Here is a 15,360-nt window from a genome sequence, read left to right as displayed (position 1 = left end):
CCAGCCAAGATGGCAACGCTGGGTGAGCTGTTGCGGCAGAACAGTTCTCCCTTTCCAGCATCACCTCCTTGCTCCACAGCAGGATCATTCGGCAGCCGCATCCCCGCTTCCCGCAGTGCACAGAGCACGAGCCCACCATCTCCATGTCTTGCCTCTGGATACGTTCTATTTTCATACAAAGCTATGGCCGTAGTGGTTTTGCTCTTTTGAGGCAAATCCAAGAAGACTTGCCAGCGCCCAGAGGAACTGCAGAACACCAGCGAGTTACGGGGGACAGAGGGTCAGGGGCATTTGTTGGAAATGTAGGAAAGCACGTGTGAAATCCCACCAAAGGCCAGCGCGCAAAATCACAAGCTATGGAGGTCTACAAGCATCACCCCCATCCCCTTGCGCATGTCATTGTACAGATTTTAATGATGGGAAACAGTGATAAAACTGGGGCAGGAATCCCCTCTTCCCAGAGGAGCATAAATCAACACATGTGAAGATCTCTGATGTTGCTGTAATTAGCACCATGGTAAAGCCCATGCAGTAATTAACTTTCTCCCTTCCAAGTTAAGATTTAATAATACGCAGTAAAATAAGACCTGGGGCGATGAAACAAGCAGGGAAAAAACCCATCAAATTAGACACTTGTGACTCGATAAGGAATGAATTATACCCTGGTGTAATAATAATAATAATAATACATTGCTTTTAATCTGCCCTTGGTGCTGCTCCAAGTGAGGGAGGGTGAGCTGGGAAAAGGTGATTGAAATGTCCTGCATTGACGCCGGGGACTGGGTTTCTGCCAACCAGGGGTTCAACCATGTTGGGTTTGGGATGAGCAACTGCACCTGGCTGAGCTGGGAGAAGAAAATCTAGGACAAAAAAAAGTCCTGGGCTGCCAGGGAGCTGTCTCAAACTTCCCATCCCTCTGTGATCCTGGCAGGGAATGGCTCTTCCCATGGGGAATCGGTGCTGCCAGCAGCCTCAAGCATCTCTCAAGGCAACTCCCAGGGTGTGCCAGGGGTGTGGGGACAAGAAGAGAGGGAGACTGGAGGCTGAAGGAGAGGCTGTGCCCTGCCGATGGGGGAATAAACTGCAGTGATGGCAAGACCCAGTGATGGCACTGGTCCCCAAGGGTCTCTTGGGGATGCAAAGAGGTCCTCCCACCCCTTGGCAGAGTCACTGCAGCACCTAACCTGAAGCAGTAAATTCAGGCATCGAGATGGAGAGGCAAGAGTCAAGGGTGACCTGGGAGAACACGGTGCTGCAGCAGCCTCCTCTGCAGGACTCTGGTGGGGCACCCAAACCCCTCCCAGCTGCAGGCGAGGGCCAGGAGGAGCAGGATGCTCTGGCGACTTGGTGTAAGATGAACAAATCAATGCTAGAAAGGGAACAAGGAAGTGTAGAGGAGTTAAAGAGATTATTTTGAGAGCATATGCATGAACCAATCCAAGCCTGACACACAGACTTGGCCCTGAATTGTGTCGGGCATCACCCAGCAGAGCTGAAGGCAGCGGTGTCTTCCTCAGCAGCGGTAAGGAGAGGAGAGGCAATGCCTGGGAAGGTCACTTGAAGCTGAGTGACTGCCTGGAACAAGCAAGCCCCCCAGGAAGGTGAGTGACCGCTGCACCCAAGGCCGCGCCGTGGGGAACAGAGGACACCAGTCTTCCACCAACACCTTGGAAGTCAGGAGAACCCAACCACAAATGTAGGTGGAGGTGGTGCTTCTTGGTGGAGCACAAACACAAGTGCACTTGCGTTTGGGCTCCAAGAAGCACCACCTCCACCCTTGGTGGACCCAGACCCTAGGGTCCCAATTCCCTTTCCTCAAATGGTCCCCAACCCTCACACGTCGCCAGCGGAAGAGGAGGCTAAGGCCAGTGTGCATGTGCAATGCCTTGAGCAGCACATGAGGTCACCACCTTGTCATCTCAGGGAGGTGAACAAGTCATGGGAGGATCCAACCAGATCTGACGTTACATGCTGGGATCCAACCTGGACATCTCCTTCTCCATCAGTACGTTCCCACCTTGGCTCCTCACAGAGGAGCAGGCGAGCTCCTGGAGGAGCCCTGTGCAGCTGGGCAGAGGGAAGACATCTCTTCAGCAGCTTTGATCTTTGCCTCTCCCCAGTTCTTGGTGGAAAAAGGCTGGAGATGTCCTACCAGCCCCACATGCCACCAAGTCTCCCTGGTAAAGCCAAAGGGATGCTTGCCATGCAGACAGGACACGGGGCCTGTCTCAGAGGTACATCTGAGATCAAGACTGATTTATTTTCTCCACTGCTCTGGCACAGTGTCCCTGCACATTCCAGTCGCACCCTCACAGGCTGTCATGGTTTAAGCCCAGCCAGTAACAAAGCACCATGAAGCTACCAAAAACCCTGCCACACAAACCCAAAACACAGATCAACCACTCGAAGCCAAGGGGAACACACGAGGACTGTGAAACACCCAACTTTTGAAGAGCACCTGAAGCCTGCATGGCACTTTTGAGGACGCCCTTCCCAGAGAAGAGCTCCAGGTCACCTTGTGGGCCAGACTCAGGGGTTTGGACCAGCTGGGACAGAGACCAACAGACTCCGGTCACAACAGACCCTTCTGCGCAGGGTTTTGACCGCTCTTCCCAGGCTACAGAGCTAAATATATACATTTTAACAAGGGGAAAAATCCAGCCCTGAAATCATTGCCTGCCACAGGTAGTCACAGTGAGGTACACCAGAGCCAGACAGGTAGGACGTATTTTATAGCATTATCACATCTGCCCCAAGCATTTTTGCTTTTTGCCCCAAGCTCTCTTGGAATTGACTCCACCTGATATTATCTGCCTCTTGCTACAGCTTGGCATAAGTCAAAGAAATAAATTACTCAATTACTAGAAAATCCAGTAAGACCAAATGCAGAATTAGTCTCATTAAAGCACAGAGCAAGTACTGGCGGCATCAGCATTTTTGTTTCTTGGTCTCTTTCCTTGCCCTGCCTTTGGCAGCATGCAGGCACTGCGTGTCCTCACACAGGCACTCTGCTCAAGACGTCCCGTATGGTCACTTGTGTCACTTGGTCAGGCCCTGGAAGTTGGGCTCTGTACACGGGGGCAGTGCTGCCTGCTGGCTCAGCAGCTTGTCCAGGATGTTTATTTCAGCATCTCGTCTCTCAATGTCCTCAAATGGAGTCCAGGACATGTCGTGCTGGAGCTTATAGGCACCGAGAAATTCATGGGGACTGGTCCCCCATTCCTGGAGGAGAAAGGAGAGATTCACATCACTGCTCAGTTTCCCTTGGAGCTGGGCTATGCTGTCCCTCAGCCCAACCTCTGCCCGTGCTGGGTAACCCTACCACCTTTGAAGCAGCCCCAACTACGTGACCATCCCATTTTCTAACCTACAAACAGGCTCAACTACCCCGAATCTATGACCAGGTCAAGCTACAGTGCTGCTGATGCAGGGAGGCTTGGGGATACAAGATCTCCTTGACCTGCACAGAGCTCCTCTACATGCTCGGTGCTTTGCTCTGAAGCCTTCACCCTGCGTGTAAGAAAACAGGTGGCCTGGAAGGAGGATACCTCCAAGACCACCCCTACCAAGCTGCAAACTCACTCCCTGGGCTGAAGCACCCAAGGAGACTGTACTGCCAGACAGCCACACCAGACAGGGAAGGCCCAGGGCACGTCTGCAGTTCTTCCAGAGAGTGAACTCCAGGGACTGAAAGGCAGAATTCAGGTCCATGTACCAAAGGTCTTCTTGCTCACCATCCACCAAGAGCTAAGGGAACTTCCTAAGATGGCTCTTACACCAGCAGAGTAAGTCAGACCAAGAACAAATGCCAACTGAGTAGGTGCCAACAAATGCCCCCATCAAGTTGGTGCTTTTGTCTGAGGTTCAGAAGTGCCCAAGCACCAGAAACGTGGTTTTTTCCCCTCTCTGCTTCCTCAGGGGGCTGTAACCACCCACCTTAGGAGACAGGATGGAGAAGTATCGCTGGCCACTCTCCCGCCTGTACATGTAGTAAATGTTTCCTGGCTTCTTCACAAGGTTGCAGGCCACATGGTGCAGATCAGCATCTCTGTTAGCTTCATCCAAGACCTAAAAAAACCCCCAAATTTAAAATTTCCACACTTGAAATAAAACAACAACATGCTGTTGCCTCTCAGCCAGAGCCTGAGATACATCGCTTGACACACTGCTCAATACACTGCTCACGAGGCCTCATCCTCCCCAGAGCGTGTCTGGCTTCACATGGCACATCTTTACTTGCCCCAGGAAGGAGATGCTTTCCAAAGAGATAAAGCTTTCACCAAGTTTCCCCTGTCAGCTGGACCTCAGAGCTCCTGCACCCCTCCACGGAGGTGGAGATACCTCCGAGCATCAAGGACCTCTTCACCACAGCCCCAGGTTCACCTCTGTGCCTGACCCCACCACATGCTAGACTCGTTCCTCGTCTCTGTACACAGCTGCTGGACCCTGGGGGCTTCCCTGCTGCAGTCCCCAAGTGAAGGAACAGCAAACAAAGGGTAATTCATCTCCCCAGCTCCACCAGCTGACTGCTCCAGAGCTCCGGCTCCACCAATTAACGATTATATGATGTAGTAGCCTTGATGGCAGTGAGCCAGTTGCAGTGACTGGCAGATCCTTTCCCACTCAGGCTCCGAGATTTCACCCCCACGGATGAAGTGTGAATTGAAGAGGACAGCCAAGCTCTGCTGGGCTTGCTGCTGGGGCCACCTGCTCCAGCAAATGAGCTGGGAGAAACTGGAAAGCCAAGCCCATCATCAGGTAACAGCTCATCTCTCCCAGGGGCTCGGATCCAGCCAGAGCCACATTGTCACCCCACTGTGCTGAGTCCTCCCAGGAGCACAGCGCACACACTATGGTGACAAGAGTCATCTGTCCCAAAACTAGAGTCACCTCTCTGTCCTTCCTGACACCTGAGCTGCTTTTGACTAGCCACTCTTGCTCCTCCTCCTTAACAGAAGTCCTCCCTGATGTGCAGAGGACTCAGGGAAAGCACCAAAAACAACCCTCCCCTGTCCCCAGCTGATACCAGACAATAAACCCTACTTATTTTACCACTGTATCTTCTCTACTTGGCTCCTGGCCATGATTCACATCCAGGCCACAGCTCTTCCCAAATGTCTGGCAGTTAAGACAGACGCCAATCTCCCTCCCCTCGCAAGCACAAGGCAATGAGCCTTCTGCCCAGCTCACAGATGCATCCTCACCTTCCGAGCCTGCTCCTGCAAGTACCGGATCTGCTCGGCAATGACGGTCAATTTATTGCAGGCGTTTGCTCGGATGAAGTCGTCCGCCTGTGAGGAAGAATGAGGTTTGGTCAGGATGGGGAAGAGCCACGGCCCTTCGGACCTTGCCGTGCTGGGCGTGCGCTGGAGAAGCGGCGGTCGTGGCCTCACTCAAGGCTTTAACGGGGCTGTGGGTGGTGCAGGAGCTGCCCCGTCTGCAGCTGTGGGGCAGCCGTGGCATCCCCAGGCAGCGGGGTGACAGCCGTGGAGCAGGGACCAAGGACTTGGAGCTGCCTGGACATGCTGGGTGGCAGTGGAAGGGAGCAGTAGGACATACTGGGAAGCACTGGGGTGGACCGAGAGGCAGTGGCATGCACTAGGATGAGACAGTAGGACTTACAGGGAAGCATTTAGGTGGGCTGGGTGGACTGAGAAGCTCTGGGGGATGTACTGGACTGGGACATATTACTGGAAGGCAGTGGGATGTACTAGGAGGCACGAGCGGGGATAGTAGAACATACTGGGAGGCACTGGCGTGGGCTGAGAGGCACTAGCATGGACTGGGAGTCACTGAAGGGGCAACAGAACTTATGAAGAGGTGCTGGGATGAACTGGGAGAGTCAGACACACCGGGATGGACTAAAGGCAGTAGGGCATACTGGTATGGATTGGGAACTTAGTGGAAGTTCTGGGAGTCACTGGGGGGGGACCAGCAAGACACAGTGGGAGGCACCGACGTGCAACGGGAGGTGCTGGAGGCATAAACAGCATGGTACCCTGGGAAAAACGGGAAGGTACTGGGGGGCACTGGGTCATACCGGGAGGGGACAGCGGGATATAGTGGGAGGCCGCCGGAGACACCGGAGAGCAGCGGGACGTGCTGGGACGCACCAGGGCCGCCGCCGGCTGAGGAGGTCCTGGGGACGGCCGGGAGGCAGCGGGACACCGGGTACCCGCGCGGTCCCGCCGCCGGGGCACGGCCCTCACCTGCTGGACCTGCCGGGCCAGGGCCACCAGGTCCCCGGGGTCCCCGACGCGGGCGGCGCGGCCTGCGCTGCCCTCCACCAGGGCCAGGCCCAGGCCACCCCCGCCGCCAGGCTGCTCGCCGCCCTCCGCCGCCATTACGGGCCTCCCAAGCCCCGCCCCTTCCGCCCAGCGGGGCGGAGCTTCCGCCGCGGGGGCGTGACTACGGGCCGCGCCGGGGCGGGGCTACAGGCGGGGCGGCTGCGGGCTCTGATTGGTCGGCGGGCGGGGCGAGGCGGAGGGAGCGGGGCGTGCTGCTCTCCGGTGCCCGGTTGGGGGGCGGGGCGTCGGCGGGCGCGGCCCCGAGGCTCGGCCATGGCGCTGCCCGCGCTGCTGCTGCCGCCGCTGGTGCTGCTGGTGCTGCTGGCGCGGGCGACGACGCCGCCGGAGCCGGAGCCGGGACCGGCACCGGCCGACCTCCCGCTGCCGGCCCAGCCCCCGGACGCTCTGTTCGCCGCCGGCGCCGAGGCGTACGCTCGGGGCGACTGGCCCTCCGTGGTGCTGCAGATGGAACGGGCGCTACGGGCCCGGGCGGCCGTGCGTTCCCGGTTAGTGCGGTGCCGCCTGCGCTGCGCTAACGCTACCGCCGGACCGGCGGAGGGGGCCGACCCCCAGCTCGAACCGGTGCTCCGCGACCTGCTCTTCTTCCGGGGGCTGCTGCGCCGAGCCGCCTGCCTGCGGGGCTGCGGGCCCGCCGCACCCTCCCGGTACCGAGTGGGCGACGAGCTGGACCGAGAGTTCAGCAAGCGCAGCCCCTACAACTACCTCCAGGTCGCCTATTTCAAGGTACAGGACCGGCAAGGGGAGGGCGGGGGAGTCCGCCGGCGGCGGGACCGGCAGCGACCCCGGGAGGGGAAGAGGGGCGTCCCGGTGCGGGGGGATCCGGGATGGGCGGGGTGCCCGGAGGGACGCCGGAACGGGGCATGGGACCGAGAGAACCGGGCGGGGGCGATCCCGGAGGGGGGGTGCTCCCGAGACCCGGGAGGGGTCCGGCTGTCTGCCCCGGTGGGGTGGGGGGTGCCGGACGGCGGCCCCGGGCCCTGCCCGTTCCTCCGCTCCCCGCCCCCCCCCCCCCCGGCAGTGCCACGTCGGAGCTCGCCGGAGCCACCCCCCGTCACCGCCCTCCAACCCGGCTGCGGGACCCCCCCCCAGCCACGGTGATGTCCTGGGGACTGGGGTCCCCTCCGTACCCCGTGGGGGGTCCGCACGGTGTGGCCGGCACTGTCTCACCCCCCCTCCCCACCACCCGGTCCTGCCCAGATGAACCGGCCGGCGCAAGCGGCGGCGGCGGCACACACCTTCTTTGTGGCCAACCCCGGGCACCAGGAGATGAAGCAGAACCTGGAGTACTACCAAGCCATGGCAGGCGTCCGTGAGGATGACTTCACCGACCTGGAGGCCAAACCCCACCTGGTGAGAGCCCCCCCCTCCCCTGCCTTGAGCAACCCCTCCCAGAACACCCAGCCGCTGCCAGACCTGGAGAGGTGACACCACGGCTGCTGGCTCAGCAAGCTCATGAGATGCCACCTTGGTGCTGGAGGGCCATCCCGTGGGGACAAGGCTCCCCAGGTGCTCCACCGCAGGGAGCGGGGCACTGAGTCCCCACCATCGTTTCTCATCCATCTGCAGAGCGAGTTTAGGCTGGGCGTCCGGTTTTACACGGAGGAGCAACCGGCCGCTGCCATCCTGCACCTGGAGAAGGCGCTGGAGGAGTATTTTGTGGCAGACGCCGAGTGCCGCGCGCTCTGTGAGGGACCCTACGACTACGAGGGCTACAACTACCTGGAGTACAATGCGGACCTTTTCCAGGCCATCACAGGTGGGAGCCGTACGTGCTGTGTCCCGTCTCAAGAGTTGGGGACAATCCTGGGGGGGGTGGGTCCCCAAGAGGACAAATGCCATCCTAGGCTTCGCTAGGAGGAGCGTGGTCAGTAAGTGGCAGGAGGTGTTTGCCCACGCTTAGCACTGGGGGTGATGCCCAGGAATCCCCCAAATTCCAGAGGGATATGGAAACACAGGAGAGGGGCCAGCCGAGGGTCACCAGGACACAAGGGTGGGAGGCTGAGGATGGCCGCTCTGTCTCCAGAGAGCGGCACAGCCCCACCACCGATCACACAGAGGTGGGCAACCGCCATCCGTGAGGCTTTCCACCGCCGAAAAGCTGGCAGCAGTCCCACTGGGAGCAGGAGGTTGGAGCTGAGACCCCTCAAGGTCCTGTCCACCAGCCCTTGGGTGACCACAAGCAGTGACATGGGGTTTTTCTCCACCAGATCACTACATGCAGGTGCTAAGCTGCAAGCAGGGCTGTGTTACGGAGCTGGCCTCGCAGCCCGGCCGGGAGAAGCCTTTGGAGGATTTCCTGCCCTCGCACTTCAACTACCTCCAGTTTGCCTACTACAACAGTAAGCAGCTCGTTGCCCCGTCCTCCATTGGCTGTCTGTGCTGGACATCATGCTCTGCAGGGGCCGTTTTTCATGGGCAGAAATCATAGACTCACAGAATGGTTTGGGTTGGGAAGGGACCTTCAAACATCATCTAGTCCAACCCAAGATGCAGGGGCATCTTGCACTAGATGAGGTTGCTCAGAGCCCCGTCCACCCTGACCTTGAACGCTCCCAGTGATGGGGCATCCGTAACTTCTCTGGGCAACCTGTGCCAGTGTCTTGCCACCCTCATCATAGAAAATTTCCTCCTTATGACCAACCTAAACCTACCCTCTTTCAGTTTAAAACCGTTGCCCCTTGTCCTGTCACTACAAGCCTTGGTAAAAAGTTGTCTCCATCTTTCTTGCAAGCCCCCTTTATATATGGAAAGGCTGCAAGAAAGTCTCTCTGGAGCCTTCTCGTCTCCAGGCTCAACAACCCCAACTCTCTCAGCTTTTCTTCGTAGAGGTGTTCCATCCTTCTGACCATTTTCATGGCCTCCTCTGGACCCGCTCTAACGGGTCCATGTCCTCCTTGTGCTGTGGACCCCAGAGCTAGACGCAGTGCTCCAAGGTGGGATCCCATGAGAGTGGAGTAGAGGGGGAGCATCACCTCCCTGGACCTTCTGGCCACACTTCTTTTGATGCAGCCCAGGATATGGTTGGCTTTCTGGGCTGCGAGCGCACGTTGCCGGCTCATGTCCAATTTTTCATCCACCAGTATCTCCAAGTCCTTCTCCACAGGGCTGCTCTAAACCCATCTCTTTACTGATACTGGTGGAGGACCTTCCACTTGACCTTGTTGAACTTCATGAGGTTCACACGGGCATGCTCCTCCAGCTTGAAATGTTCTGCAGGAGGTCTGGATCTCGCTGAGCCTCGCTGCAGTAACCCTCCCTGTCGCTTTAGATGCTCAATTCCCGGGCAGCTTTGCTTTCCAAGTGAAATAACAGCCTAGAGAAGCTTTTTTTTTTTTTTTTTCCTCCTGCCAGCTATCCACATCTTGCTCCAAACCACAGAGGCACCCTCCCCCTCCAGAACTGTTAGTTATAACCCAGGCAAATATACCCTATTTTACTTTATTTTTTATTCACCTCCTTAGAAAAATCTAAACTGTTTCTGTGCAAATTTCTCCAAAAGGAGGGAAAAAAGATGAAGTCCAAGAAGATTGAAAGGCTGTGATCCTTTGCATGAAAGTGGGTCAGGGTGATTAAGTGGCTGAAAATTGCAGGTTAGCCTGGAAATGGTTGGGTCTTGCTGCCTGGAAATAGGCTTCAAGATGTTGTCCAAGTGAGAAAACTACCCAAGCAGTGGCCCTGATTTCTGGTGAGGTGATTTCTGGAGGCAGGATAGCACCTCAGACTCTTAATTTTTGCCTTTGTGGCAGCAGTTATCTTTGCTCCAGGGTATCTGCCCTGCTTGGGAGACCCTTTGGAGAACAATGATGACTTTCTCTCGTTTCTCCTCCATATCCATGTTTGCTCTGTCTCTGATGCTCTTGGACGTGCTGTTAACAGCCCCGTTTATCTTTGCAGACGGGAATTACGAAAAAGCCATTGAATGCGCCAAAACCTATTTGCTCTTCTTCCCAAGCGATGAGGTGATGAACCAGAATTTGGCCTATTACACCGCTGTCCTGGGGGAAAACCTGGCAGGACCCATCCAACCCCGAGAGGTGAGCGACTGGCTGGGCTGAGCTGTTCAAGGGACATCTTCTCCCCTCCTTAGGGACCTCTGTGGAGGTTTCGGGGTCTGCTCTGGTCGGGTTTGCTCTGGTCCAGCCACCCTTCGGTGGCAAGGTGGAGAGGAATGGATGGATGCAAGACCCAACAAGCTGGAAAATAGCTGAGAGACTGAAAAACATTACTGGCAAAATATCTATGGCCACGTGAAGGCCTGATGGCTTGCACAAATGGACCAGCTCTTGTGGGAGAGGTCTGTGAGAGGCAGACGGACAGGCTTTTTAGGAGGCTCTGAGCCCATCTCTGCTACAGACTTCTACAACTGAAGTGAAATTGCTTAAAAAGGAGAGGATTTGGCTTCAAAATAGCTGGATCCGGATGCTCGGGTGCTGCCTGGGAGGTGGTAGGCAGGGATGGAGGTCTCTGCCCCACGTCAGCTGGAGCAGGGAAGGGAATCTGCTTCTGAAGAGCTTCCTGCGGGAGGGACACGCATGTGCCTCTGTCTCCCCCGTCCTCTCCCCAGGGCTCATCCACACAGGACAGGGAAGTTCGTGCAGGATGGGGAAAGCCACTTGCTTCCCGGCTGCCAGAGGGACTGGGAAACCAGGGCTGCGGGTCCGGCGCAAGGACCGTGGGAATGATGTAAACGCTGCACCCTCCTGCCCTCGCTCGGGGTCTTTCCAGAACCCTCATGCCGTGCCCTCACCTGGTCCCTCTGCCCCTCATCACAGGAGATCCAGGCGTACCGCCAGCGAAGCCTGATGGAGAAGGAGCTGCTCTTCTTCAGTTACGACATCTTCGGCATCCCCTTCGTGGACCCAGTGAGTGGTGCTGGACCAGGCTGGACGCAGTGGCCAGTTGGAAGGGGGACGAGGGGTCTGCATCCCAGCCAGATCCTTGTCCAGCTCCTGATGTTGTTCTTCTGGCTGCAGGACACATGGACACCTGAAGAGGTGATACCAAAAAGGCTGCGAGAGAAACAAAAGTGAGTGCTCTCCCAGGCTGATGGCCAAGGCTACGCAACGGGGGGACCAATGGGATGTACCCCTCTTCCTCCATGGGGTTTGGGCCAAAGACCATGGCTGTGGAGCTGCCGCCAGGGAGGTTTTTTGGTGTTGGGGCTGGAAGAGGCTGCTGGAGGGCAGAACTTTGCTCCCCGTAGGCCCTTGGGTGATGGGGATGGGTAGGTCATCCTGAGCAGCTCAGGGTGAGGGCTGCGTTGAGATGACTCTCTCCAGCCTTGGGCATTGTCACCAGCCCCTGGAGACAACTTGTCCTGCCCTTGTCCTGATCCCCCTCGTTGGGTTGATGGCTGCTGCATGCCCAGGGTGGAGCGGGAGACGGCAGCGCGCATCTCGGAGGAGATTGGCAACCTCATGAAGGAGATCGAGACGCTGGTGGAGGAGAAGGCCAAGGAGTCTGCCGATATGAGCAAGTTCATCCGAGAAGGTGCAGAGGGCCAGGAGGGGAGGTGGGATGGGGACCTCCGTGTCCCCCACTGCCAGCTCACGGTCCCTCCACGTGGGTGGTGGCAGGAGCAGGTGGCAGGACCACAGCTTCCCACAGCGCTGTACCCCAGGGTTGGTGGCACCCATCCCTGCGTCCTCCTGATCCCATGTGTGCCACAGGTGGCCCCTTGGTGTACGAAGGAGCCAGTGTCACCATGAACTCCAAGACCCTGAACGGCTCCCAGCGCGTCGTGGTGGACGGAGTCCTTTCTGCTGAGGAGTGCCGGGAGCTGCAGAGACTCACCAACGTGAGCACGGGGACGGGAGGAGCGGGCAGGGGATGCTGAAGGGTCCCATCCTGCGGCTCAGAAGTCAGACCCGTAACACCAATTGGGTTTTACAGGCAGCTGCCTCGGCCGGGGACGGCTATCGTGGGAAGACATCTCCTCACACTCCCAGCGAGACCTTCTATGGCGTGACTGTCCTCAAGGCCCTCAAGGTTAGGGTGGCTGTGGGGAGGGGGGAGAAACAGGCTGTGGAGACAAGGGAGGGGGTGGGTTTGAAGGCAGGCAGCTGCCCGTGCTTGCCCAACCCACCTGGGGCTGAGCCCATGTCCTTTCTGTCCCCCGCAGCTGGGCCAGGAGGGCAAGGTGCCCCTGCAGAGCGCCTACCTCTACTACAACGTGACAGAGAAGGTGCGGCACATGATGGAGTCCTACTTCCGCCTGGAGGTCCCGCTACACTTCTCCTACTCCCACCTGGTGTGCCGCACAGCCATCGATGGTGAGCATGGCCTCAGAGGAACACAACCTGAGGAGAAGCGAGTCTCCTTCAGCCTCTTGTCCTGTCTGGGTTCTCTCCAACAGCTGGAGTGGTCTGGCCTTGGACCTTTCCTTAGAGTCCTCCTTGCTGCTCCCTAGCCTGCTCCTTTTCCCAAAAGGAAGGCGTGGGGAGCTTGTCCCTAAGCCCAGTTTGGGAAGATGAGCAGCTCTGTTGGTTGCCTCTAAGGGGGCAGGTGGCTTCATGCCATACCGGATTTCAGCACCTGGAGGCATTTGGGATTGGGTGCTGGGAGAGGCTGTGTCTGGAGGGCCATGGAGATGCCATGGGACAAGTCAATGGGGGCTTGTGCCCTCCAAATGGCCTCTCATGGTCCACGCTCCAGCAAGTGGAAGGGCTTTAGGCTACACGTGACTTTCTTGTCACCTCCAAGCACATGCTGCTTGGGGACGGACCCCGGTCCTGCAGGGACAAAGGGGTCCTGATGTGCCAGGTCTTCTTCCACCCTAGAGAAGCAAGAAGGCCGGAGTGATAACAGCCATGAGGTGCACGTGGACAACTGCATCCTCAACGCAGAGGCCCTGGAGTGCGTAAAGGAACCTCCAGCCTACACGTTTCGGGATTACAGGTACCGGTGGTGTCCATCAGCCAGCTTCCCCACGTGAGGGCACCATGGCTTGGTTGGCACCTGGGTTGGAAGGAGCAGAGTGGGAGGACAGCCCAACCCGGGCTCTCCTGCCTCTGGCTCTTGCCATGGCATTGGGGGTGGTCCTAGTTGCTGGAACTGTGGCCTGGGGTGATGGTTGTCACTTCCACTTGTCCCCTGCTTCGTTTAGCGCCATCCTCTACCTCAACGGGGACTTTGAAGGAGGAGCTTTCTACTTCACCGAGCTGGATGCCAAGACGGAGACCGTAAGTAGCTCAGCTCCTTGAGGATCCACGTGCAGCACCAAACCCCTGGCCCCATCCCCTGTGCCACCGCAAGGGATGAAGTTGGGTTGGGGGGGACCAGCTCACCCCCTTGCCCACTGGGTGCATCCTGACTGGGGTCTCCCATCCATGACAGGCAGAGGTTCAGCCGCAGTGTGGCCGTGCCGTGGGCTTCTCTTCCGGCTCGGAGAACCCCCACGGGGTGAAAGCCGTGACCAAGGGCCAACGCTGCGCCATCGCCCTCTGGTTCACCCTGGACCCTCGACACAGCGAGCGGGTAAGCCCCCTCCCCAGCAGCGGGTGGGGTCTTTTGAGGGGGAACAATGGCCGTGCTTATCCCCGTGGGTCTTGCCCCACAGGAGCGCGTGCAGGCAGACGACCTGGTGAAGATGCTTTTCAGTGCGGAAGAGGGAGATTTGCTGCCAGAGACGGAGCTGGAGCAGGAACTGCCAGCTGCCGTCGCGGGGGGGAAGGACGAGCTGTGATGTCCCATGGGGACCAGGACGTCCCCGCCGGGACCAGCGACACCAGCGTTGCGGCTTCAGGCTGCTCAGCCGTGGGGCTGAGGGACAGGACCCCCCCTCTGCCCCCAACCGACGTGGGATGGGGAATTGGGGGATGCCCTGCACCACCCCTGCGGCATCCAGCATCCCCGCTGCGGAGCTGACCTGGGGGTATCGCAGAGACTCTGGGGGGGGGGGAGGTGGGGGACAAGGGAGGGATGCTTTTTTAGGGGTGAGGACCCGGTGCCACAGTAGCAGACACGTGCCTTGCTGCTCAGCTGAACCTGCGGCTATTTAAGTGCCTTCTGCAGAAAATGGGTGAATAAAGGCGGGTTTTTTTTTTTTCTAAGCTGTCGCCTGCTGAGCAGGGGGGGCCAGAGGCTGCTGTCCACCCCGCCACCTTGGCTGTCATCTGGTGGTGGGACACATCCTTCCCTCCTTGCCAACATTTACCTGAGGGTTTTGCAGCCCTGCAATCCCAGGAAGGCATTTTTGGGGGGACAAGGGGGACTTTTTAAGGGGCAAGCAGGTCCCGTGGGTGCTGCAACCCCTACATAAGCCCCACAGCATCCCCTGGACCCTGCTCCTGCAGCGTGGGAAGGGACCCACGATTTTAGGGAGGGAACCGTCCTTGAACAAGAAGGACATTGAGCACCGTGGCACCCCCCAAACAGGGCATCGAATTGTTCCCGTGGGTGTCCGGCCATTACCATAACCATCTGGGGAATGTGAGTAAATAAATCCTGCCCCACGCCGCCGGAGCTGGGCACCCCCATAATATTTGGAGAGGGCGTAGGGCAGGTCCCGTTCAGCATCAGAGTGGGAGAGGAGGGGTCCTGGGGGACCGTTTCTCTGGGATGAATGGATGGTCCCGCTGGTGGTTGCCCACCATCCCGGTGTCCGACCCCGGCTGGCCGAGCGCGTGAGCAGACTGCTGATGAGGTCGGGGCGGTTAACGATTGCCAGGTCCTGGGGCTGCCACTTGCTTGGTGTCACTGGGGCGGTGGCACATGTCCCCCCCGCACCGTCAATGGTGGCTCTTGTTGATGCCGCGGTGGCGTGCCCGGATTCCCCCCGTGGAGAGGCGAGGGTCAGGCCTGGGGGGGTGGGGGGCACAACCCCCTTCTCTGCTCCCATGCCAAATTCCTGGAGCCACCCCCGGGGCCTCTGCGGCTGGAGGAGGGTCCCGGCCCGCGGCGGGGGTGCAAGGGGTCAGGGATGGGTTGGGGGCTCACCTTCCCCCAGTCCCCCTTCCCTGCCTCCCTTGGGGACCCCCATTTTCCCATCTCCCTCCACTGTTTCTTGGGGGGTCCCCATCTCCCTCAAGACCCAAATACCCCCCATGCCCCA

The 15,360-nt window shown here is 58.5% G+C and overlaps 2 protein-coding genes across 2 annotated transcripts; one reads left to right on the top strand and one right to left on the bottom strand.

The window, feature by feature from the left end:
* Positions 1-2,235: 2,235 nt before the first annotated feature.
* On the bottom strand, positions 2,236-6,362 carry C7H1orf50 (chromosome 7 C1orf50 homolog). Its single transcript, XM_052793376.1, has 4 exons — positions 6,210-6,362; positions 5,205-5,291; positions 3,937-4,068; positions 2,236-3,222 (listed from the first exon to the last, which is right to left on the bottom strand). Exons 1-4 carry the CDS (start codon positions 6,342-6,344, stop codon positions 3,040-3,042), a joined length of 537 nt encoding a protein of 178 aa, XP_052649336.1. The 5' UTR covers positions 6,345-6,362; the 3' UTR covers positions 2,236-3,039.
* Positions 6,363-6,526: 164 nt separating this feature from the next.
* P3H1 (prolyl 3-hydroxylase 1) lies at positions 6,527-14,354 on the top strand. Its single transcript, XM_052793301.1, has 15 exons — positions 6,527-7,031; positions 7,506-7,658; positions 7,875-8,064; positions 8,516-8,647; positions 10,203-10,342; positions 11,081-11,170; positions 11,282-11,334; positions 11,677-11,798; positions 11,978-12,105; positions 12,201-12,296; positions 12,430-12,580; positions 13,088-13,205; positions 13,414-13,489; positions 13,644-13,784; positions 13,867-14,354. The coding sequence occupies exons 1-15, from the start codon at positions 6,561-6,563 to the stop codon at positions 13,990-13,992; spliced, it is 2,187 nt and encodes a 728-aa protein (XP_052649261.1). The 5' UTR covers positions 6,527-6,560; the 3' UTR covers positions 13,993-14,354.
* The last annotated feature ends 1,006 nt before the right edge of the window (positions 14,355-15,360 follow it).

The sequence above is a fragment of the Harpia harpyja genome, chromosome 7 (genome assembly GCF_026419915.1).
Source record: "Harpia harpyja isolate bHarHar1 chromosome 7, bHarHar1 primary haplotype, whole genome shotgun sequence".
NCBI lineage: Eukaryota > Metazoa > Chordata > Aves > Accipitriformes > Accipitridae > Harpia > Harpia harpyja.
The sequence above is the reverse complement of the archived record's forward strand: the minus strand, read 5'-3'. Positions and strand labels throughout refer to the sequence as shown.